Consider the following 26954-nt stretch of genomic DNA (forward strand, 5'->3'; position numbering starts at 1 on the left):
AATGATGAAGGTCTTTGAGACGTACTATTTCTTATGATGCTTTGTTTTGACAGAAAATATACACTGCCCCGAGTTTTACGCGTGCAATGTATCCAGTAAGTGTATCTACTGGCAGGAAGTATGCGACGGCACGGCCGACTGTGGCTCTGGTGACGACGAGATTGATTGCGGTAAGTCTCGTTGCCTTGATATCAATTTCAAACACAGTCCAAAGTTTCAAACAGCAGAAATCGATGGATGATAAGAAAAATATGGCCCTTAATCATCCTCAACTTTTTGGTCAGGCGAACATAATATTTTTAATATACACTCATTAACACGTAAAAATCCCAGTAGTACGTATCAAATTCAATCCGGCCAAAATCCGGGTAAGATTTGACCCGGCACGCTTTCTGGTAAAAATGAATTTGTCTGACACACTTTTTCTCGGGCCATTTGTCACGTAAAAGTGTCATTTTGACACGCACACACATTTTTAGACACTTTTGTTTTACTATACTCTCGAGGACAATACTTTGTGTTTCCCTTTGTCACTGTAATATAACACTCTCACATAGACTAAGCATATAAACTTACTATATACCGAGGACTGTTTCCAACAAAAGAACAAGTCCCGAGGACTGGAAGGATCTGTTGTTCCCCCTTTGTGTGTCGGTCCTCGGGGGTTATGTAGAACACATACATTTTGGCCTCTGTCATGTTAATTCTGATCCGGATTTGGGTCGAATTTTATCTGGGACTTTTAAAAATATATAGGCCCTATAGTTTACGAGTGCATGAGTGCCGCCAAAGTAGCTGTGTTTAGTAGTGATTAAAATCAAGAGATTATTGGCGCGCTTAATTAATTAATTCCCGCATATTCTCGTGTGTTCTTTGAAAATTTAAAAGATATATTCGTTGATAATCCGTTAGAGCAATACCATGTGCATTTCAATCCGTGTATTCACACAGTCATGCGTGAAAATACACAACTTGTGCTTCTGCATTCCAAGTGGTTGCACGGTAGCAGATCAAATCTCAATATAATGCTGAAGACCAATGTTAAGGCCAAAAATAAAAAAGTCTCCGGTTTCTGGTATGCGCGCCCGTCGCCGTTGCCATGCGCGTCGGCAAAACTCACTGAAAACCGCCAAACTCACTAATTTGACTGGAATCCTGCTGCTGCACAATTTTAACGTGCTTTTAGATGGGGTTACGATCGAGTAAAAGCTTTATGTGGCCTCTGTAGACTCCCATATATTTTGCACTAAATTTAGTCTGGTAGCATTGGCAGTCATCAGCCGACATTGGAAGGAAAAAAAATGAAAAAAAAAAAAATAGCCGCGTCGCCGCACCACTTTAGGGACAAGCATTATACCAGAAACCGGAGACTTTTTGTTTTTGGCCTAAAAGTCTTTCAACGTTTGGATTCATTTGTAGTTAACAAGCGCTGCCCTAACGGCTGTAAGTACGGCTGTAAGTGCAGCTATGACGTCGACGATTTCCATGTTCGATGTCAACAAGGTTGGAGTCAAAACACCCTCGCCAACACTGCAAAAAGGACAGGGGCTCTGTGAGTTGTACACTATGTTATGTGTTTGGTTTAACATTTTTTTTTTTTTTCAAATAAATATTCAAATGCATATGGAATGCATATGCAAAACTAACCTCCCGATTTATTATCAAAAGCTTACTTTGATTAAAGATCGCCAGGGACTCGACTTAACACCTGTAAAATTATTCCGTTTGGCTTACTGTCATTTAGAAGAATTCAATAAAGGTAGGTGATTTTCAACCATAAGATAGTCAAGTGATTGATTTTTTGGAAATGTAAAATCATGTTTCGTGATCAACGGGTTGGCTATGGTTTTTCACTGTTTTCTCGGAAAGCGTATCCACTGAGCTGACACTTCTGCAGGCTAGGTTTTGAACTTCATACAATGAATTTCGAGTGGTGTTATTATTGGAGACAACAATATGTATGAAAAGGATCCTATGTGCCCGTACACTTTACACTAACATGTAAATGACATTGTTTTAACAAAGATGCACATTATGCAGTGTTCTGCTTTATGTAAGAATAGCAAAGCTGCCCAATAAGCCAGTTAGGTATATCGATGAAGTAGTCCAGGTCAAAGTCATTCGGGATAAAATCGCTGACGTGATGATACGCGATGTTACGCGGACGCCCATTCTGGGCCCAATTTCATAGCGCTGCTTAACAGCCGACTTTGTGCTTACCGAGCCTCCATCTATTTCATAGGGACCGTTAAGCAGTAAGCGCAGCAAAAGCAGGCTTAACCTCAGAAGAAAACTTTGCTTAAATCAGTGACGTAACAATAGAAATCTCCATGCGCGCGCAACTGTAAGCACATTCACGGCATGAAATAGTGCTTAAGCAGCAGCATGAATTTCTGCTATAGTAAGCACAACTTTTCTGATTACTGTTAAGCAGTGCTATGAAATTGGGCCCTGGTTGTAGGCCGCTAATAAGCCATTGATCTCCAGTAGTAAGACAATTAGCGCACGACCGTCTCCGCACGCGTTCATATCCCGAATGACCTGTGACCCATATCATTGTGCGCATGTGCAGTTGAAATACCGGACTGGCTTTTTTGCCGATTATTGACACTGTCTAAGCAATTCTTCGCTTGTTTTTTTCCCTTTCAACGGTCCACAGGGAACTTTCTCATGGTGACATCCGTACCCTTGAGTTGGGTGCTTTCAAAGGGCTGCACTATCTCCAGGCGCTGTGAGTAGAGTTTTCAATTATCGTCAAAACGAACGTTTATGCCGAACGACAAAACATTGAGACAAGTCAAGAATCAGCATGAGAGAGGGCTTACATTTCTGGTGCCAAACTTAAACCCATTAACATGATGAGTTTTGTGAATATCAACTCACATCCAGTTTAAAAAAAAATCATTATTTCCGGCATTCTTTCTTGCTGTCTCACAGATGCCTATTTATCATTACAGGTACCTGACAGATAACCACATACAATGGATACAGCAAGGTGCATTTGCTGGGCTGAATATTACATATCTGTAAGTAGTAAATGCCGATATCGCCACATCAGACGAATTTACCGAAATTGGGAAGAATTAGAATGCTACAAATGTGAATTATATATACTGCACCTTTAATGAAATCCAATAGGGAAAGGGATGGCTAACCTTTTAAAAACTTGGCGTTTTTGTGTTATTTCGTGCCAGAACGAATTTCGGGGTCCACTTTTGCGACCTCAAAATATCGGGTTGTTCGTAAAGTGTTCGCCTTTTTCGGACATGTAAGAAACCACATTGTGCATTGGTGCTGTGTGTAATATGTAAATGACCACAAAACGTGTACATTACAATACATTGAATTAAAACGACAGGAAAAACGTATGCGTACTCCGTCGTGTCCGATGTAAACAACCGGAGACTTAATTAATGTACAGGCACTTCTGATAATATCGATACATACTTCTATAGTATATAAATATTTGCTTAGTAATATTGTTCTCAATTCAATACTCATCCTTTCGAATTTCAAAACATCTGTACTCGGAGGGATTGTTTAGTTCTATATGCGTTTATTTCAGCAAAGGCAAAAAGATATTAAGTTGAATATCCTTTTTTCACAGGGATATTTCTAACAACAATATAACAAGGATTGATTTGCCCATCTTTTACGAATTGGAGCAACTCGAAACATTGTAAGTGACACTTTCATTTCATTCGAAGGGAGTGACGTGACTATATTATTTGATGGGGGACGCCACGCCACTCTTCTATTGCATACTGATGACCTTTTTTCTATCCGATGTGACATATTCATGTTTTTATCCCAAGGCTAAATTTGCCATCTGCAAGACCAAACGTAATAAATGGTACATGCCGATAATATTTGTCTATTTTAGCGTATTTTTGTGCATTCGATCGGCTAGCTCTCATTGCATGTGTTACTACTATCCAACAAATCCCTCCAACTTTCGGGGCGTCATAGATTAAAGTGTATTAAATTTTGACTACTTTTCTTTTCCTTCCTTTCCATACAGGATGATGGTAAATGTTCCCATCAGGTCTATTTCTGCGGTTGCTTTTCTGGGACTATCAAGTCTTAAAACACTGTAAGAGAATTGCTTCCTTCTTACGCTTATAGTTTTACCTGCGCCTTTATGGTGTGCTTTTCTGAATTAAAATGGGAGACCTTATTCACAAGGACGCTATTTTGTTCGTGTTCTCTGAATCAGTTTTATACATTGTAAGCTATTTTATGATTGGAGTGCGTTCCAAGCTTCACTTTCCTTTTTCATTAATGTGGCTTAAAATTGGGATATATATGTAAAAGCACAAATTTTAAATTATTCATCAGGGCAGACATGTGTTATACTTTGTAATGAAGTTGTATTTCATTGCTTTCATTTTTATTCACATGTTCCTAAAATGAAGAATTTACCTCGCTTTTGATATAGTGTAGCCGACTCGTATATATAGTTGTGTACAATTTGTGGAGTGTATTGAGCAGGCTTCCGATTCGAAAAAGAAAACCCTGTTGCATCAACACTTGGACACGGGGTTTATGTGTGAAATTCGCGACTTGAAAAAAATGTATGGTGTGCAATTCATGGGTCTTCATTTCAATTAGAAATTCAAAAACGTCGATAAAGGTTATTCGTACTAACAAGTCCTTTCAAAATCCACCTTGCTTAAAATATATAGGGCCTGTAGATTAAGATTCTTTGAATTCATTAAAAAGTATAAAGCTGCATAAAAACAACATCACTTGTAATTTTCTTTGTCTCCGAAGCAAGAAAATACTCAAGCAAAATTCACAAACATTTAAAATAAATGATGTCTTTTGGGTTTCTCAACAACTTTTATAGTGTGATCATAGCCAAACTACGACGCGACATGTTTATCGAGGTGAAAAAGGGAGCGTTTCAAGAGTTAAAGTCTCTGCAAACTGTGTGAGTAAATGAATGTAATTAACTACTTTCATCAACTCTTTAAATCCACTTACAAATGATAGATGTTACCCTCACTGTATTTCTAGGCATCTGGTGTTTTTAACAATCCTTTTTCCGGTGTAACCTTCCCTTTTCCTTAATGACATCCAAACACTCGCTTTTAGTTTATTTTGATGACGGTTAACATATTATACTTAATTTCTTATACTTAATAGTAGGCCAACGTAGTTCCCTGTCGACAGGTGTTTCGTGACCAGATTTAATTAATAGCCTTTTTGTTTCAACTCTGTTCGCTTCATAGGTATGTTGACGACTACCGTTTATGCTGTGATTTTGCAGAGTTAGAACATTTCTCGGTCGAAACAGACTGCCGTACTACAGAGTTGCAACCACCACTAAACCTGTGTGGAAGTCTTTTGCAGAACCACGTGTTGCGCGTGGCTTTGTGGGTATTGGGGTTGAGCGCCCTCTTGGGTAATGTAGTGGTTATCATTTGGAGGATAAAAGGCGCAGGTGGTAGAGGAGGTAAGAAGACGCATTCATTTATGGTGTTGAATCTGGCGATTTCGGATTCCATGATGGGTGTGTACATGCTAATGATAGCAGTTGCTGATCTTTCTTATGGCGAGGCATACTTTCGTACTGCTAGCGTGTGGCGATCCAGTGTGGTGTGTAAGATAGCCGGAGTGATATCGGTCTTGTCCAGTGAAGCATCAGTGTTTTTCGTGACACTCATCAGCATCGATTGCTTCCTGTGCATTGTGTTTCCATTCAGTCGTGGTATCCACCTCCGGGATAGATCGACTAAAATTGTGGTAGGTTTACTATGGTTTGTGGCTGTTTGCTTGAGCGTTGTTCCCACATTCTCTGTTCGACCAGATTCTGATTTGTATGGACTCTCTGATGTCTGCATAGGACTGCCTTTCACCACCAAAGCGGCCGGGGCTGACAGCATCCAAGCTGAATTGAACACCAACAATCCGCTAGGAAGCCAACAACTTACTCTTAATGTTGGTACTGACAAGAAACCCGCCTGGATCCTGTCCGTGGTTCTGTTTCTCGGCGTCAATCTGGTTTGCTTCTTGGTCGTCTTTTGTTGCTACGTCGCCATATTTGTCAGTGTTAAAAGGTCGAGTAAGCTGGTAAGAAAGAGCGCTCACCGAAACCGCGAAATCAAAATGGCCGTCAAGATGGCGGTGATCGTAGGTACCGATTTCGCTTGCTGGATGCCGGTGATCATCATGGGAATTCTCTCTCAGACTAACACGATTGAAATAGGAGCTGATATGTATGGGTGGATTGTTGTATTTATCCTACCAATCAACTCCTCACTTAATCCGTACCTGTACACGATTTACTCGGCTTGCACGCCTCGAGCCACTAGCAATAGTAACTCTGTAGACAAACCTGACAAAAAGAATCGGAACACACGCTCGGTCGAAACATTGGATGTCTCAATGTCTGAACTCAAATAAAAATATGCAGACGCTATGTGACATGTTCAGAATTTTGACGTAAATGACATTTTAATGTTCAAAGTCTCATGTAGTATCGTTGTAATCTGTAGACAAACCTGACAAAAAGAATCGGAACACACGCTCGGTCGAAACATTGGATGTCTCAATGTCTGAACTCAAATAAAAATATGCAGACGCTATGTGACATGTTCAGAATTTTGACGTAAATGACATTTTAATGTTCAAAGTCTCATGTAGTATCGTTGTAATCGTAAAGAGTACATACTTAGACTGAAAATCATGATATTTGGAATAAGTTTTTTTGTCAAAAAAAATCGTAATAAAACACAACATAGCAATTTAATTAAACATACATACAGTTAGTGGCAATGTTTAGGATGTACATGTACAGTCTACATATATTTCTGACATTGATTGTTTGTATTGATATTTTACTATAAACCAGTAAAATATCTTAATTTAAATGATGCAATCAAGAAAAGAGAAATCAAGTCATTTAAAAAAAACAATGCTTCAACTGCGAGATGCAAGGAAATTCAAGCACGATGAAAATACGTTTTGAAGCACAGTGTATTGTACATGTAAATTTGAGAGTTATCTCTGCATATATTTCTATGATGGCATGTTTTCAATTTTGTGTACCCTCTTAATCTGTTTTGTGGAATTTATGTATACAGCCAGTATCTTTTAAAATTGAATTATTAGTAAAATGTTAAAACTGGGATTGAACCCAACAACTAGATTCGAGAGACTGTTTCAAAGCAAACCCCGTGAAAAACACACGCAGTTTTCTACTGAAATTTTAAGAACCTTTACTCGAGAGTCAAAACTGTGGAAAAAATCTGAATGGTGACAATCATTCTTGCCGGAGATGATGTGTTTTAATGGTTTTTTTCCTGTCATTTTGTGAATTTAAATATTTATACAGCTTTCTGAAGATTAGAATATTACCTTATTTGTATTTCGCACACTTTTCTATCATCATTTTGTGTCCTACTATAATAGTAATGTATTAAAAATTGGTGTTTATATTTGTTAGTGTTTATGCAATTGCATGTATGCCAACTGTTAAGTAATTCTTTAAAGCATTTAAAGCATCTTAACTCAGTAGTTGCAGAGCTTATTCCAATGACAAGATCCAATATATTATTCTTGAAAAGACTATTACTCTGTTTCGGTGGCCTCCGCTAAAAAAAAGTGCAAAGATTTAGATTGCGAGGTATCATTTTGTATGCATATTCGCCCTGAACAAGGCTAAAAGCCACTCCAGGTACAAGCTACAATATAAATTAAAAGAAGAGTACATGTAGTTACTCAGCTCAGTTAACTGAAGGTGGGAATTAATATTCCTCTTGAAACAGGACGGATGGTAGGTGGAGAAAAACATGCTTTAATCAAGGAATTCCATTGAGATGCAGCACGTGGTAAAAAGCTATTGGAATATCCTTTTGTTCTTTTTAGTACATCTGTGTACTGCTACAGTATGGATAAGAACAGGCAGAGTGCCGAGTTTGTACAGAACAGTGGAGTAGTGACCTTGAAAATATCTGCTTTGTGAAATGTATAATACTGAATAAAATGAATTAGAGTGTTACTATGCCTTTACGTATAATGTACAGGGTTATAAAAGAAATTAAAAGAAGAGTAGGTACTCGAGAAGTAAACAGAAGGTAGGAATTAACATTCCTCTTGGAACAGGACAGATCATAGGATGGAGGGAAACAAGCACCAGGCAGGGAATTCCAAAGAGATGCAGCACGTGAGAAAAAGCTATTGAAATATCCTTTTGTTCTTTTTAATACATCTGTGCACTGCTACAGTATGGATGAGAACAGGCAGAGTGCCGAGTTTCTCTCTCAAATACTCTGATTGGAGGAACTAGGTGGGGCAGACCAGTGGAGCATGAGACCATGAAAATATCTGTTTACTGAATTGTATAAAAACACTAAAACAAATTGAGTGTTATTATATAAACATGTATATCTTAAATGGCTAAATATTTGTTCATGTTTTTAGCAGATCTTTATCTTTCAATCTTACATGTACTTTTTATTATTGACAGTTCATAAACGCAAATTACGTATGAAGAATGTGTTATTATCATTATTTTTCCGAACACAGAAAGTCCTTTTTCTTCTGTGTAATACAAACGGTAAAACTAAGCACCATCAATCTATAATAAACGACGAAATGTGATCTACGAACTCCCATAGGGGCCGTCCTCTCATTTGACGTCACGATCATCGCCGACCGACAGGTTTTTAGATATGTAGACGTCACACCTGAACAAGCGAATGACCATGGCCCAGTCGGTAGACTACTGAGTGCCAAACTTGAAGTAAAGGGCTCGAACCCTCAGTTGTCCTCTCCGACTTCCATTTTCTTGACATGTTAGAATAATATCAACAATAATCTTGATATTATTGTTCTGTTCTCATGCATAAACATACTGGCCCGATCGAAACTACTGAATTATTCATGAATTGGCCCCATTCGTCTTTGGAATAAAAATTACGCCGACCGACGTGGTTTACAGGTGCGTTCGATTAGCTTACACGTGTAATAAAAACTGTCACGAAAGCGTTCGATTAGCCATCACGTGATCATCGTGTGTGCTGCGGTGTCAACCCCCACTGCCCCTCGCGAACGTGTCTCTGGTAGCTACCAGAGAGTAATGACGTGGACGATTTCCTGGCTAGCTAGATTGAAGGTGGCGGGAACTTGAATACGAATTGAGAACAATGGAGTGATTTATGACACAAATATTCCAACATATTAACGGTGTTCAATAATAGAAAAGATGTTTGTTTGGATAATTCAGAGCCTATCTTCCGATACCGGCAATTATTATTGATCCGGATGAAATGATAAAACTAATTCCTTTTTACCTGGAGAGCACACGACAGTATGCCAGGTATGTTAACATCTTAAAATTACGGCCGGTAACAGCGTTTGACCTTGAATGTCCCAGAATGCCAGGTGAATACACTGCAGTGTTCCATTAGCCTTATTTCGTGGTTTTTTCGAGTGTAAACCCCGTGTTTACACGTGTAAGCTAATCTAACACAGCCATAGAAATCACATCTGAATAAGTGAGGCAACCGATGACCCAGTCGGTAGACTGCACAGTGGCAAACCTGGGAGTCGGAGGTTCGACCCCCGGATTTATTTATTTGCAGTCTTATTTAAACAGGGTGGCCTCTCTTCAGTATAAAAAAAACCTGCTTTCCGTGAGGGCCATGTATTAAAAAAAAAGAAATACTATAAAACAATTAATTAAATATTTAAAACAAATACAGTTATTAAAGTAAAAACATAAATTAATGATTTTCACAACCGACGTTAACTGTTTCTTTCTTGAAAGGCGAAGTGCACGGGACGACGACGACACATGACTTTAACACCTGACAACGACAGAATCTCAGGTCTTCTCTTTTGACGTCACCACGGGTAGGCGGGTGAAGCGGTTCATGTTTAGTACTTTCGATGGGAAATTATGTATTTCATGAAGAAAAAAAATGACGTCACACCATTGTTATTATTAAGTCATCTGGTTACATTAACGAACGGCTGTTGCAAGCTGCCACAGACTTAACAAAAGCACCTTATAATGTTGCAGGCTTCCACAGTAGCCTTGTGGATATTGAGATAAACTATGCATAAAACTGAAAGATCTCTGGTTCAAGTCCACCTACAGCCATTTTTTCATCGACTATTTTTTTTCTTTTCCAATTGTCGTTGGGATAATCTTAGTTTCAGGGGAAAAGTCCGAGAACCTTGGGGCGTATTCGAAACCCCATTCGCGTGTTGAATGGACGGAGACGAGAACGGGATTCCGAATGACGAGAACCAACATGTGAGCTAACACTCAGTAATTGTTTGGTTTAGAATTTCTGCTAAATTTCACCAAAACTTGGGTTGATACAAGATAGACCAAAATGTAGTTATAAATAAATTTTGTCTTGTATTAACCCAGGTTGTGGTTAAATTTAACAGAAATTCTAACCCAAACAATTCGGTATAGGCACAACCCAATTTTTGGTAGTTGCAGTTTGCACTCTTGCAAGGGTTTGGGAAAAACTAACCCAGGCAATTGCTCAGTGTATGTATCCAAGAGTAAGATATTCCCGGGTTCTAGAGGGATAGGACGACGACACCTGAGCTATGACAGCCACATCAGGGCCAGACTCTTTGTGTACGTCAGTACTATGACCGACCGAAGTATAGTCGGTATAGAGCGCTGGTATCTGGATTCATTGACTTCCAAACCTGGGGATGGCATGAACCAACACACAAGACCCGGTAGTGATGACACGTAAAATCAACCATTCCTTCAACATCAAAGAAGTGGTAATTTTGGACGGAGAGGACAAGTGGTTTGAACGAGTTGTAAAAGAAGCAATCTGGGAGCGAGTGGGGGAACCTAGGCTTCACAGGAATGGAGGATTGCGCTTCAACCTGTCCTACGCGTGGGACCGGGCCGCGATTTTTTTCTCCAAAACGACATCCACATATGGGTGTACGCTATGGCGTTTTGGACTTGAAAAACATGAGAAGAAAATATAAAATTAGAAAAAAGTGAATTTTAACGTTATGAAATTCGGACTTTATTTCCCTTTTTAAAAAAAATCCACTTAACCCTCAGGTTAAAAAGGAAAAATATTCGGGTGCAAAACCGAGTTTTGAACCCGCAACCTCGCCGTGCCAAATCCTACCCTCTCTCGACTGAGCTGTCGCACTGTCACACGCGGGGAACCAAAATACCATATTCTTATGACATTTATTGTGTTGTGTTGACATTTTACTTTAAATTAAGTAAAATATCTGAATTTAAATGATGCAATCAAGAAAACAGAAATAAAGTAAATGGTCAAATCTCAAAATGCAAGAAAGTTTAAGCACAATGTGAAACGTTTTGAAGTACGGTGTATTATTCTTGTAAATCTGAGAGTACTATCTACATATTAAATACATTTGTATGATAGGGTTTTTTTTGTACCCTGTAAATCTGTTTTGTAGAATGTATGAATATAACCATTATCTTTTAAAGTTGAATAATTGGTAAAATGTTTAAACTTGGATTGAACCCAACAACTAGATTTGAGAGACTGTTTCAAAGCAAATCCAGTGAAAAACACACGCACTTTTCTACTAACATTTGAAGAGCCTTTCTTGGTTGAATCTCGAGGGTGAGAACTCTCGAAAGAATCTCTGAATTGGTGACATGTCATTCTTGCCGTCGATGGTGTGTTTCAATGGGTGTTTTTCAATGGGATTGTTTCTGTCATTTCATGAATTGAAAAAAAAACTTGTACAGCTTTCTGAAGACGAGAATATTACCTTATTTGAACTTCGCACACTTTTCTATCATCATTTTGTGACCCAGCATAATAGTAATGTGTCAACATTGGTGTCTATAGTTGTTAGAGTTTATGCCATTGCGTGTATGCCACCTGTAAAATAATTCTTAAAAGCATTGCCAATAAACTGAACTCAGTAGTTGCAGAGTTAAAGGTTAGGAGGTCACGGCCGTACTAGCGCGCTACTTAAAAGCCGAGCAGCATTAATTTTAAAGCTGGAGTCCATCATTTGCAGCCATCCAAAAAAGTAACTGGCTTAATTATTGTTGAAAAACGTACTGGTTGAAAGATAGTAAATGAATTAAACTCCCTGTGAAATTATTCTTTCCGGCAAGCTCTCATTTCGAAGAAATCAACGAAAGAAGGCATTTCCAACGGTGCGTCTTAAGAAGCACTGTAGGAAAATTTAAATTATTCCTATGTAGTAGACGGACCCACTTCATCTGGCGTCCCGACTTCGCTCCCATAGCAAAGCGCATATGTAAGCAAAGCCATTACGTCATTACGTCTCAGGTCTTTTCGTCGGATCAGTGCGCGACATCGCATAAAGCTGCAATTCAAACTATTCAAAACGTGATTTAGCAAATTTCTCCTTCCCCCATTTATCACATCATCCACTGCGACTGCGCACATTTTGGACAGCTCAATTCACCGCTGAATCAAGCATGACTTGGAAAGGTAGGCGTTTGGCCTTGTGATGATAAACAATTGTCATGGACAACATTATCATTTGCCATATTAAGCAACAACATCTCTAACATGCCCCCTTTTAACACACGGTCCACAGCGACAGCGCATTGACATGACAGCTTAATATCCAGCAAACTTGGAAACAGGGTTTTGTCGGCCTTTGTTTGTAAATCATTGGTGCTCGGTCATCCATGACTGAAGAGATGCAATGGTACATACATGTCAACCCATGATTTTAGATTACCTTTATTTTCATCAACACTGTACATATACGTGTATATCTTAAATTGGATAATTATTGATTAATGTTTTTAGCTAAGGTAACGGGTTCCTACGCCCCCGTCCAATATTTTGTAAAGACTGCCTTTCAAATGCCCTTTTTCACCAGCGCTTACCCCCCCCCCTCCCCCAATATTTGTAAAGAGTGTCCTTTTTCGCAACTGCCAGGCAGATGTGATAAAGTATCATCTTGTAGAGTAAGCCAGTTATGCTGTGAAAGACCATCTTGATATTTGCTGTTCGTCATGTTAATGACGGATATAAAAGAAAATGTTGACAATGTTTTTGTTGTTTTTAAAGCCTTCTACATTTCTGGTCTTCATTTCTTGACAAAGGAAGGTATCACAGACTGTTAGTGTACTAAGTAAAAAAATCACACTATTTTAACGTGTTATTTTTTTTCGGTTTCTCTGATCGGGAAGGAAACTATATTTAATTTAATAATGGGACCAACAAATGATTTGGTTTATTTCCTGGGGTTTAACTTATGGGGCATCAACCCGGGGCCATCTGTGGTTTAGGAGAGTAAACAAAAACAAAGAAATGTGGATCGTAACATATGAATTGCCTCGTTACGTGTGTAACTGAATGTTAATGCGTTTGCGTTGCATTTCGAATGGTGTAAATTTAGGTGAAAATTCACAAATTGACTTGACGCATTTAAATCATTGAATAAAATTGCTAGAAACTAATTCCGACACTGAGTTTAAAGTTTACCCTTATCAAAATGCGGCGCGCAGAGGCGATTAATTGTTGTGTCTACGTCTCTTTTGTTGATGTTCATAAAATATCCACGACCTCAGCAGCTCGTTTCTTCCATTTCTACGCTCCAGCGGTACAAAGAAGAGTAAATAATGATATCATTATATATTAAATTGCTATGAATGAAAAGGCTATTATTGTTTTGCGTATACGGCAATTATCAACTACAGGGTGATTCAAAACGCAATCAAATTTGATACAATGAAGTATGTCTTAAAAGAGCATGTTCTTCCACTCATCTGAAAACAAAAGAAATTACTCAAAATGAACCATGCCATCATAAGTTATGCAGGTTTTACTAAAAGAAATCATTTTTATAGCTGTCCATGAAGTGCCATTGGAAGCAATAGAGCTTAGTTAGAATTACACATAACACACATGCATTGAAATGAGATTTTAATAATTGAAATCAAGACCATTATTTTACTGTCAGATTTTTGGGTTTGAATATGAGGAACAAGTCAACTCTTTTTTTCAGAAATATTAGTGGCGATATAATAAAATAGTTTCCATTGCAAGTTCTCGTTCACTCATCGATGAGGAAAAATTTCCATGTTTCATTGTACTCAATGGGTATTAATCAGTTAGTAGAATTGTAAATTCTTGGATCTTTAATTTTGTGATATTTTTATTGAAATGGACAATAACGTGGGAATAGAGTATGCAAATTAGGTGAAATGTTCACAGTTACAAGTCATTAAGATGTACTTTATCTCTATGTTTTTTTTATTATGAAATGGAGCGAGTCAAATATTTGTTAAATATTTTTAAATTTAGTCACTTTCTTTTGAATCACTCTGTATGGAGAAGCCGGTAGAAACCCTTGCGAATTGGTATCGGATGAGCAATGCATGCATGGTTGTATACACGGTAGCCTCATCAGTAACCTCTACTTCGAACCGATTACTCGCATGGCTGTTTGCATCATGTCCAATTTGCCAATTTATTCGGCTTTTCCAAAAAGAGAGACTGACAACAAAATTCAAAATGGAAAACGTTCCTTTTGCGCAACTCCCAGGCAGATATGATAAAAAATATAATTATGTCGAGTGAACCGGTTAGGCCTATCCTGTAAAATATGGCCACCGTTTGCACTCAGTATGGTGATAAATGAAGGATATTAAAAATGTATGGAATAAACATGTTGACATAATGTGTATAGTAATATTTCATTTTCAAGGCCTTCTTCACTTCTGTTCTTCATTTCTTGAAAAAAGAAGGTATCACAGACTATCAGTGGCCTAACTGGGGGTGGGGGTGGGTGGGTTGGGGATAACCCCCTCCCCCAGAAATGTTCCGTGCCCCCCCCCCCCCGGCGCTCCCCATTTAAAATTTTGTGCGACTGTGCAATGGAACTTCAATTCACAGTGGAATGGCAATTCTATTTTCGCAGTTAGGTTGCGCCGTGGGTGGAGACGAATAATTCAATGATACGTGATCAGATGACGTCGTATACGCCAACACGCCCACACTGATCAGGGGACCCGTGTTATATGAGCAATAAGCCCGAGTCAAGGAGTTCTATCATTTAGCGCTTCTTATTATCGAAGCCAGCTTTCTCATTACCATGGTCCAGTCTGCTAGCCGCAGGTGAGGTCTACATTCACAGACGGCAATTTACTCCTACGTCATTTGGTAAGAAAATATATTTCACTTCTAAATACGAACACTGGTTGCAGAACATTTTACTGATACTGCAGAAACTGCAAACAGGTCCTCCGTCCATCGTATAGTTTCTGCAGTGTTTTGTCGGAGAAGAACGACTTTACGAAATGCGATAAATGATGGTTTCTCTTCAGAGGCAGCGGGTTCAGAGACGTTATACATGAAGTATTTGCACCGCTAGCGAGATTAAGGGCAAAAGAGAATATATCAGAAGTTTTATCCGGTTGGTCACGAATACACGTGCTTCGATATTAGCTCCTGCCTTTGTATGCTAGCCTATATGGGCCGTGCTAAATCACTGCCCAACCGAGCCGAAGTGCATGAGTTTCAAGATTTTACATTTTGTGGAGAGGCTCGCACATGCTCGTCTTACTGTCAGTGTGGACACAGAAGTATTTTCAGTTTTTTCCTTCTAGTCGAAAGGAAAGTAAGGTAGGAGAAACCCAGCTTCTTTGGCAGTCGTTAAAAGATCCATGTCATTGGTAAATTAAATTAGGGGACGAAGTCACCCGAGTCAATCAATAATCTACACATAATGTTCAGCCTCAGAGCAATTAATTGGGATATGGTACTTTTAGATATACAGTGTAGTGATATTTCGACAACGATTTTGAGATGGTGATCTACGAATGAGAAATATAGGTGGGTCCAAATTAAGTTACATGATCGTTAAAGGCGTCTGGCGTATGGGTGTACCGTGTTTGTTCAGATGACAAGGCCTAGAATATGTGTGGGGTTTTATTAGAGTTATGGAACAAACATGGTTGTCAGCCCTTATTTTAGCGATTTAAAGCCTTTGTGAATGTATACCTATTTTTATAGGAGTACTTGCATAATTAATTAGGAAAACGTCAGAGTTGGGCAATTTATGTATTGGCTGCGGTAGAACGAGGTTTGGCACACCTCGGATTAGGCATATGGCCCGATAGGCACATAAGGGCTGAGATTTGTCGACAAAATGTACATGGATACCATGCACAGGTTGAGGAAATTCATCATTGGAACATAGGTATCTAACAACAATTTCCCTCATAAAAGCAGAAGTAAGCATTCTAAACTTACAATCGTATAGCGATCCAATGAAGCACAATTGTGCCTGTATTTTTCGGCAGCCCACTGTATCATCACCACGCCTTATATAGACACGATAAACACAGATAGGCAATATGATTTAGCATGGCATGCCAATCCTGTAGCTTATTGGTCTTTGTTTGCTAGCACTGCGAGTCAGTTTTATCGAACGACCATGTTATTTTGAAGTTGAGTGAACAACTGTGGGAAAAGGCGTACGTTCTCAAGGCTTTGTAATAATATGTGTTTCTATCCGCAAATATTATTATGAGAGCAAAGTGACACGTACCCGTCGCAGTTTGGCAGCTGGTAGTGGATTTTGTAGCCGTTTTAAGTAGTATTAATTTTGATCAAATTATTGCCCTCACAGTAAGGTACGGAAATTCCTTTTAGTATTTCCACAACAATCTTGGGTTCTCATCTAGTCTTGAACAGCCAGTCACCCACCCTTAGATGCAGACTATCATGATTCGCAGTCCAAAAAGATCGAGTCGATCATTAAAAATACAATTACATGCATGTAGTGAGAGTCACGACTATTTGTACTCCTTATACTGCATGCTTCTCAGGGACAATGAGATGGTAAGTCAAGAAGGTTATCGCAACAGTACTACGCTATAATGAATGAATTGTGAACAACAGAAATTCAGGGCATGTATTTATCTAGATAATCATCATGGATGCAAATCGTCTTGCGTTCAACTAGCATTCTGCAAATAGAGATCCAACTGATCTCGGCAAAAATTCATGTAGTCAATATGGTACATTTTCCTTTAACAAAGACTTGTGATCCCGGGGTATTGTGACAATCGGTATCGACCTCATTTTAAGGCCCGCTGCGCCGGTTAATAATTATTCTATGTACGGTCAAGAGCATTTGTTATATATTGGCGGTAGTCTTGAAAAAGCTCTGCAAGCAACCCAGCCACATTGCTAGATGAGGCTTGGGCGAGGTTTGGGTGAGGAATGGGTGAATAGGTTACTATTTGCACCACTGCTTTGTTCGGGCTCCAGAGCCTATTGTCTTAGATATGGGGTGGACATATTCGAGCGTAGAAACCAGAGTCCGAACAAAGCAGCCTTTTGGGAGGCTGGGCGGGGCGCGAAAAAAGTTCGAACGGCGACCTTCTGGGCCAAAACACGAGAAGATAACACAAACCTGAATTACCTTACGTTTCTGCTTTACCTTACTGTTCATCCTTGCCACAGCCGGATTAAACTGCTGATATATTCTCTTTCGGTACAAATGCCAAAAAAAATCATTTTATTCACAAGACCACTATTATTGAGGGTATCTTCGAGTCAACGTCAAATTCTTACGGAGAATCAGTGGCTTTATGCGACCGAACAATATAAGGTGCCTTGTGCGCTAAAAAAAAAATCCCCGAGAAGTCTTGCAAGCATTCAGCCGTGAACACCATTCCCTTTTTCGTGTAACTTGATTGATTGCGGATCGGTTTTCTGTCTAGGGTTTCTGGGTTAGAGATACAAGTGCAAACAACAAGGGTAATACTAGGGTTTCGTGTTTGTTGATTAACAAACGCAGAATGGTTGGGCTCACATCAAATAATTTGTCATAAAGTTTGCCACAATAATCAACTGAGAATTCATTTTAAACATTTTCAACTTGCTGCTAGAGGGCGCTCTAACGTCGTATCACGTCACCCGTAACTTTGTTTGTAAAGTACAACCTAGCCAGAAACTGACAGCAAGTTCAAATCTTTTTCCACTTTTAAATTATATGGCACTTCTGGTTTGTACCGGAAGGAAGGGTCATGTGATTTTGCACATAATGTCAAAAAAGACCCTGGATTATTTTATTAATTCCCGTGAAAAGGACTTCTGGAAATATGAAAATTATGATGAATCGAATTTATTAGAAACCCCTAACTTGCCGTTTGATAAAACCCCAAGGTCAAGAGTTTATCGGACATCATCATTTGTGCTATGAACATAGTCATTAAACACGGACTATTGATGGATTTGAAATTACAAAAATTTAAATTCTCCCATTAATAACTTCCGGTCTGATTACGTCATGATTCTGAAACCTTGCAAAGTAATTTGTTGTTGCTTAAGTCTAGGGGCAATTTGGTAAAATTGTGACAACGGGGTTTTTTTATGGAAAAAAAACCCAAATAATTAACCGTCTTTGATATGCCGCTAGAGGGCGTCCTTTTGAGCGATGACGTCATCTTGCTTTTATCTCCCAAGTCTTAACGAGATATGCATAAGCGAATCTACGAGCTCTGATTGGATTCCACAGTCAAGGAATCATTGTCACTTTCCTGATCCTTGAAGGGATCATTTTCAATCCCGTAAACATAATCCTCTCGAAAGTTCAAGAGCTTTTGAGCAAAAGATATCAATCAGATGTTGAAAATATTCGTTTAATTTAATTGTCGATAAAAGTGGGCCTCCCCCTTCTACCAGAGTACTAACAAAAGGGAAAATTATAAGACGAAAATGTGGAGAACAGAAAATAAATACTTTGGCACCATGTCTGAAATACACATTAATTCACACTTTAAAAAATTACAAAAGGCATAGATACTCCCAGAAACAAGCGTGCATTTCAAATCGCACTTATTAAGGCAACGCCAGTGTCCCTTCTCAATCTTGACGAGAAACCACTGCCGTTGTTGCATGTCGACCGTGTTACACAAAGGGTAACGCGTACTTTGCGACGAAAAAGAAACAAAAATAGAATAGGCGGCTTTTGACATTTTTGGTTGGCTTAAATTGTGCTTCATTGAACTATACAACTGGAATTATTGATGGGTTCATAAAATAAATTTGTTTTGAATGCTGCTCAATTGACAATGGACAAGAAATTGAGGCAGGAAGCAGGCAGTTAATGGTGTTTGCTCTCTTTGCTTTGTTTTTTTTGGAGTACCTGCATTATAAGTCATGAAGCTCACTATTCTGCGAGATATTTAGGAAATCATGGGTTTTATCATGGCCCAATTGTTAGTTTTTAATTAACTTGATATTATCAATTATATTAGTCATTTTTGGAGTCAGTATTTGCATTTTCACCCCCAATATGAACATTGTACCGGATATTCGTATCTGTGATCATGGGCGTCGCCAGATTTTTTTTTTAACAGTGGGGCAAAGCATATTTTCCCACAAAAACCTTATATTATCCAGCATTTTCCCGATTTATAAATTTTTTCGAGGTTGGGCAGGGACATTTGCCCCCCCCCCCAAACAATCAATTAAATTAACATCAATATGACTCGCGCCTCTTTTTGTCCCTTTCCACCTTTTTTTCCCCTCCTCTTTTTGTTTTTTGCTTGTCCGGGGGGGGGGGGGGGCTTGCCTCCCTCGTGACGCCCATGTCTGTGATACAAACATAGTTTTTGGACAGGGATCAAATGATGGATTTGAATTTAAAAGAAGAAAACATCATCTTCAAATTCTCCCTATACCATAACTTCTGGTCTGATTACGTCATGATTCTGAAACCTTGCGAAACTATTTGGTTGTTAAAAGAAAACACATTAGGGGCAATTTGGTAAAATGTGGAACAATGGTTTTTTTATCTCTAAAGTTAAACAGTCTTTGATGTTCTGTTTGAGGGCACCCTTTCGGTTGATGACGTCATCATGTATTTTGTGTTTGGCATTCCTCACGGAACTCTGCAATAAGTATTTTGCTTGTCGGTAGTAAAATCCGGTTTTTTATTTTTAAACTCATGGTTCACATAAATTATATAAAATTTGGCCTTAAATCGCTTGCAATTTGATACCATGATGACGACATGACGACGCCACAAAATTTAAAATATCTTCGGATCTTCGGAAATGATTTCGACACCGGATGTCGTCATCTTGTCTGTAAACTGTCGTCACTCTTTTAAAATATATCAGGATCTCAACAAGTCAGACAGCACTTCCAGAGCTCTGACAAAACATATGCAGGGAGTGATTAAAAAACGCAATAGATACATGTAATTAATTTTACCTTAAAAAAGAAAGAACAAACACACTTTTCCCGATTACACCCTTTATCGAGCCCCTGGGAACTATTATACAAATGAGAAACATTCGTTAATGTGCAACATTAATTGTTTTATATCAACGCCTGAATAAATCCTTATCATCTGCTCGGCACGATCAGAGCCGCCTGAAGCGTGACCGTGCAATGGAACCTCAATTTACCGTGGATTTGCACGAATAATTCAATGACACGTGATCAGATGACGTTGTATACGCCAACACGCCCACACTAATCAGGGGACTCGTGTTATATGTGAGCAATGAGCCCGAGTCAAGGTGTTCTATCCTTTAGCGCGTCTAGTTATTGATGCGAGCTTTCTCATCACCATTTTCCAGTCTGCGAGCCGCAGGTGAGGTCTACATTCACAGGCTACAATTTACGTTATTTGGTAAGGAAACATATTTCACTTCTAAATAGCCAAGACGAATACTGGTTGTGCAGTACATTTCATTGATACTGAAAACACTGCAAAGAAGTTCTTTGTCTATCGTATAGTTTCTGCAGTGTACTGTCAGAGAAGAACGACTTTATGAAATGCGATAAATGATGGTTTCTCTTCAGAGGCAGCGGGTTCAGAGACGTTATACATGTAGTATTCGTCCTTTACTTTCTTTGAAAACGGAATTTTGGTTAGGTTTTCAGACTTGGCAAAATGTATTATAAACCTCTTGATCAATTCTACCTCACCACGTACAATTATGCAAACGACTTATAATTAAACTGTCAAAGTGTTGTTACCAGTACTTTACACACATTACGTGTTACCCGTTACAAAAGCAATAACGTGAAGGTATTTTGAAAAGAGACGAACTGCGCCTATTAAGGTATGTTTTTGGATAGAAATTATAACTGGGATCAGGAAATACAATTATATCAATATTGTCGTGGTATTATGTGATATGTGGCCCAATTTTACCTTTTCAAATAAACCTTTTTTAAATTTTAGACACTGCAGTCTTTGAGTCGTTGTGCCCTTAAAGATGGGGAGGGCGTGGACATGGCTGGTTCCTCCCCTCCTCGCTGTGGCTCTACATTTAGTGTGCTACACACCTGTGTTGTCCCAAAACTTCCCGGACGGTAAGTCTGTTTCAAAACTTCGATTAAACCAGCTTTCATAAATACCTAACACAGTTTACCCATTCCTATGTTCGAGAGCCCGTCACGTGGCCGGTTTTATACGTTTGATAAAGACCGGCATTGCTGGTCGAAATCACTTTTTCAGCGTCACATGACTCCTATGAAATTCGGTGCCTTTTAAGTAACCGTTTTATTGGTCGAACGTTCTTACCATAATATAGCTGTAGGGGTAACGTAAAGCATGAAGTAAAACTGTTAAACAAAATCGTTGGCAATTTAGAATTTTGGAATCATTTTGACTTTTCGACCGAAAACGTTTGATTTATCTACCGAAAAGGCATTTATGAATGGAAATAAATATGTGCGTGGCCGATATCAGACACTATGTTTAAGACCAGTTGGAGTCTAGATGCTGATAATTACTCGTCACGCCTTCGGCTCGGGTAATTATCAGCATCCAGACTCCAACCGGTCTTAAACAGAGTGTTTAAAACCAGCCAAGCACGCGTTTATATTCCCTTATCTTATGCGTACACGGATACACTCTATACACAAAATAAACTGTATTATGCCCATTTTATTCTCCATTGGTGAAACGCTAATGTCTAAGACGGATGTTTAAAGATACAGCGTTCGTTCAGTTTACGCTAAGATGTACTGGAAAAATCAACAAAACAATCAAGTTCCCATTTTCCCGTATTTCATAAGATATGAATTTCATTCCTTTTGAGCGAAACTTTACATTGTCGGAAAAGGGTTTTATTAGGGTTTGTCTATTAGTTCATTACGCACATACACATCATCTCGTTCACTGATTTTTGTGTATTTTTTATTTTTACTTTGTAACCAATTTTTTTTAATGTAGAAAAAGCCAGCAATTGATGTATTTCCAATGTCTCTATCACTGAAACACAGCATTAACAAAGAGAAAAAAAGAGGAATGTCTTTGTGATCCCCGGATACTGAGTGACCAGTTACTACGACATTCTTATCTTGAGCTTGGATTTTGTCTCGTTTGTTCGGTTGTACGTTGATTCTGCAACAAATGCTTGGGTTTATGGTCTTGAGTTCTGTGTGATCCTAACAACCACAGTCAAAACACATCTAGCTCTACTTTGGGAGAAATGACTGCAAATAATTTCGTTACCTAAAACACAGGTCGATCCTGAAAAGATTTTTATTCGCTGTATAGCAGGTCAAGGTTATTTTCCTGTAAATGTAATCATTTCGACGATTTTTCAGTCGCACCAAAAGGTAGCGCTTAATGTGGCTGTATAGCCGCATTTTGACTTGATAAATCCTGTTTATTTTCCTTTTGTCTTGCAAATTTGATCACCTACGCACTTAAATGCCTCATTGAAGCGTTAGCATTGTGACTGCTTGTAATGGCCTGGTAGAGAAGTACTCAATCGGAGCATTGACAGATGGGCTAAATAATGGGGAGAGAAAGACAAAAAGATCGGATGTTTTCTCACCATTAGTTGTCTTCGGTTCCGAGCATGATTTATAATGGACCCGTCAGTTTTAATTAGTCGAACATAAGCCGGGAGCAAAATCACTTAAGTGGGCTCTAGGCCGATTTGTTTAACGAGAGCAAGTAATTAATTTAAGTCTGATAACCATGACAAGCTGTGCTTTCATATTAACAGAAAAATCAACAATGGCCAGGGTTATAATGGAACTATTTGTTATATGAATGGCTAGTCTTAATGCGTACACAAACAATAATTAGGAAATATATGAAAGACGCCTTCGACAAGGAACGATGATGGAAATGACAATATTGAACTGTAATCGCGTGACTACTGGTAATCGGAGCTGCCAGTTGTCCAATTCAATATTGTCATTTCCAAGTGTGCAATGCATTGAAGTAAGGGTGCACATATCAGAACCAAGGGCGTAGCCATTGACCTTTAACAAGGTTATTCATGACCAAACGTTTCATGCATACTAAAATTAATAGTAAGTGCCAGGATGTAGGAAATACATTCTACATAAAAGTGCCACCAAGCGGCGATAGAACCCCAAAGTAAGGAACATAAAATGTTCCTTGCTTTACGTAAATTCAAGTTGACTCTCAACCGAATGGGATACATTTCTGCTGTCACACAAGGTCAGGTTAATAAAAGTTGAAAACAAGAACAATACCTATATACCAAACGCTTGCTCAATTGCTTGAGTGCAAATAATAATGAAAACGATCCAAACCAACAATCTCTCATTGCGGAAATCTGCTCCCAACTGTACACAACATCCTTCGGACGTTCTATCATCTCTATCAAGGTTTTGACTTTTGAAGTAACACCATTTCTCCAAAATAGCTTGGTTTCGATCGATTCAACACTATTATAATTTAATTCAGTTTGATTTCCAATTGGCGTTTTCAATTTTGAAAACTTACGAAATATACTTTCCAGTGATGGCATTAAACAGGCACTACGAAACTACAGTCGACAAAAACCACTCCCCTCCAATTGCTAGTCTAATGTACCCAAACAAACAACTTTCGACTGCGTTAGTTTGGTTTTGGTTTCTTGATCAGTACAGACCAGGCGACGGACGGAAGCTTTTTTCTCCTGACGTCGTGATTATCCTGTGAAGGACAAAATACATTAATTTAGCAGGCAGATCACTACCGATCGGTTGCTCTTTCATCTTGACTGTACGTTATTAGACGGAAGTATTCGCCCCCTGAGAACCCGTCCACGTTCATTATTCATACGAATCTAGATCGCGGCTGATCTGTTAACTTCAAGTAATTCGGTCACGTCTTGTCAGTTACCGTCAGCACCACCACCGTTATTGTACAAGTACCGCCCATTTCTCAGGGAAATCTGGACACACAGCCACGACAGAACAAAACGTTCGTGACAGTGGCGTAAATCCGTGTCGGCGAGTGGGAGAAGTGGGGTGTGTTGGTGTTTGTTTATGGTGTAAATCGAGGACACACACGTGCAGCGTCATCGGCGATTTCTAATTCATTCGTATGTTGTGAGATTCGTCTCATCTGAAGATTGGCGTTGAGCTGAAACAGCTAATACTGTTTTTTAGATTCGTTTGCGCGCATTATCATTTATATGATATCAGCCCGTGCATTCCTTGGTTTGTAAGGGAGGAGACCGAAGGGTTAAAATACGAACACTTTTAAGTTGTTTAATGTTTGCACGTGATTTCGATGTCCCTTGTAATGAGATGAATCCATAAGAGAAGACATTTATATCCGTTTAACCTTTAATTCGGTTAGGAGTCAAAGAAAACTGAGTCGTGCACATTAAATGATTTCCATGGTCAACTTTCACGAACATTTTCATATTCGCTAACGTGAAAAGGTGGCTCTTTAACACCAACATGCATTAATCTTTTGAAAATGGTAAATAACATTTCCCACTTTTTACTGCCCGTATCTTAGAATAGTTTATAGTAACAGATAAAGAGTCGAGATTAATGTCCTATGCATGTACGTAAAGTTCGTTCTTTAGTAAAAAGATATGTAAAGACGCACTAGCCACCCGTACCTCCTTCAGACGTAGATAGCTTTTGTCATTACGGTCTTTCATTCTACAGGTTTCCCCAGCTGGTTTAACTTATGTCACACAAATTCCTAATAAAGACATTTTAATTTTGTCCCCGAGCATTGTTGAAGCCCTTGAAATTGAGAATTGAGCTCGACGATGTTCGGGGACAAAATTAAAGTATTGTTATAGGGAACTTGGGTGATATGTGTTAAAATGACTGGGAAACGTACCTATTCCGGACAAACTTCCGACTGTTCTCAATGGTTCATGTTCAGCGACTTTCAATTCATATTGCATGTTTCTGTTGCAATAATGTCAGTGTAAGAATTCCCCCCCCCCCTCAGGGTGCGGGTAATTCCGAACGACGCAATTTTTTTTCTTTCTGCCAGCCATAAGGACCTAAAGGACTATTGACAAAATAATAAAAAATATGATTATGTTGAGGACTTGACTTGAACTTTGTTTGGCGTATCAACCTTAGAAAATGCCCTCTTAGCTTGTTGTGAGAAGCCAAAAAGGAAAGATATTCGGGATTCCCCCACTCTCCCCTACTAGATGTACAGTATGAATACTTGGGTGGCATGACGTCACAGTATCAAGGTAGTCGGTAACATGTTTTCTTTTGTCATTTTGCTTTCATCACCAGAATTTTGTCGTGCTGTGCAGCTCAACTCTTCTAATCAGGTCGTCGTCATAAGTGATGGAAGTCTCACTCTTTGCCTCAATGTGACTGCTCCGCCAGGGACGGCCATCAGAGCAACTCTTCATAGGTCTGTGGCTATTGTTTTCGACTACAGTGTCTGTGCCTTCTCCTTTGATGGGTTTGAGTTTTTCTCCACTAGGTGTCGGGAAAAGATTGAGGTGTTCTCCCCTAGAGAGTTACTAACAATGGTGCCTCCTTACAACCCGGGAAGCCGACCTAGGTTCAGCTTTGAAGCCGTCTCAAATGAACGTAAGTAGAATTCAAATTGCTGTTTTCGTGCGTTGCACCAGATAGGACTATGAGCTAATCAACTAACACAGTCGCAGCGGTGTTAAAATTTGATGGAGTATATCGAGCCTTCTGACTAATTGTGAGCATTTCACCAGGTTCCCCCCCCCATTTGTTTGTATAAAGAGTGCCCTTCTTTTGTCAATAAGTGCCCTTTTTCTGAACAAGTGCCGTGTTGAAAAAAAGAAGTGCACATTTAGTTTCAGCCGCCTTTACGAGTGCCTTTTCTTTAATTTCGCGCACGTATCGCCTTGAGCAGCGCCGTATATGGTCCAGTTAGTGTGCATACTCGTCGGTTTTGAACAGCGCCCCCATCATGGTACAATGCCCCCCCCCCCCACACACACACACATACTAAAATTTGTATCGTTTTGAAGACATTTCTTGTTCTCGTGTAGTAAATTTTTCGAGTTTGAAATTGTAGTTTCAAAATGCTCTCAAATAACAAGAATTAATTTCCTTTGCTGAAATTCGGGCTTAATATCCTTCTTCTAAAACTCTTCCATTTGCGACGATTTTTTTTTCTGTTTTATTCAAAGATACAATCAACAATTAAATAACAATAATCTATGTACATGTACAATTAATCGTCTGCTCTATAGGTACTTCTGAATTACACACAACAAAAAATTCTAACAAACAGTTTACTCGACATGACGAAGCTGGAGTTCCTGCTCAAAAAGGATGATAAGGTTGGAATACTGGCCAAATTTAAAACGACTCACTGTTTGTTTACCTATATTAATTAAAGTATTGAGAAACCGATAACTATTGTATGTTTCCCCGACCCCGAAAAGAATATTTTCCACAAACAGACTGATCGATTTGCCATACTTAGATGCAACAATCTTTTCAATTTCGTTCCAAAGGGGTTTTACCATTTTACACGACCAAAAAAAAGTGTTCAATGTAATCAATACTATCATGACAAAATGTGCAATTTTCTGAATCACTCTTCTTCCTTTTGCAAAGCCAGACTTGCGTGAGGTAACAGTTATGAATGATTTTCCAATTGATTGAAAATGACTTACTGTCTGGACAGCAATAGTTGAGCCTCTTCCATATTACATCCCAAACAAAGTTATGAGTGGGGAATTTGTTTTTCCAAAATGTCTCTGCTATGGGGAT

At 38.9% G+C, this 26954-nt stretch overlaps 2 protein-coding genes across 2 annotated transcripts in view; both read left to right on the plus strand.

The window, feature by feature from the left end:
- The window catches only part of LOC119721549, a 37974-nt gene extending 31514 nt beyond the window's left edge, over positions 1-6460 (plus strand). The window contains exons 27-34 of the mRNA XM_038191628.1: positions 54-170; positions 1420-1552; positions 2660-2731; positions 2958-3026; positions 3608-3679; positions 4022-4093; positions 4850-4933; positions 5235-6460. Of these exons, the coding sequence (XP_038047556.1) occupies positions 54-170; positions 1420-1552; positions 2660-2731; positions 2958-3026; positions 3608-3679; positions 4022-4093; positions 4850-4933; positions 5235-6408 (1793 nt within the window). The 3' untranslated portion in view covers positions 6409-6460. The remainder of the gene's footprint in view (positions 1-53; positions 171-1419; positions 1553-2659; positions 2732-2957; positions 3027-3607; positions 3680-4021; positions 4094-4849; positions 4934-5234) is intronic.
- A 14763-nt stretch (positions 6461-21223) lies between these two features.
- The window catches only part of LOC119721550, a 37282-nt gene continuing 31551 nt past the window's right edge, over positions 21224-26954 (plus strand). The window contains exons 1-2 of the mRNA XM_038191630.1: positions 21224-21320; positions 25482-25787. Of these exons, the coding sequence (XP_038047558.1) occupies positions 21224-21320; positions 25482-25787 (403 nt within the window). The remainder of the gene's footprint in view (positions 21321-25481; positions 25788-26954) is intronic.

The sequence above is a fragment of the Patiria miniata genome, unplaced genomic scaffold (assembly GCF_015706575.1).
Source record: "Patiria miniata isolate m_02_andy unplaced genomic scaffold, ASM1570657v1 HiC_scaffold_13, whole genome shotgun sequence".
Taxonomy (NCBI): domain Eukaryota; kingdom Metazoa; phylum Echinodermata; class Asteroidea; order Valvatida; family Asterinidae; genus Patiria; species Patiria miniata.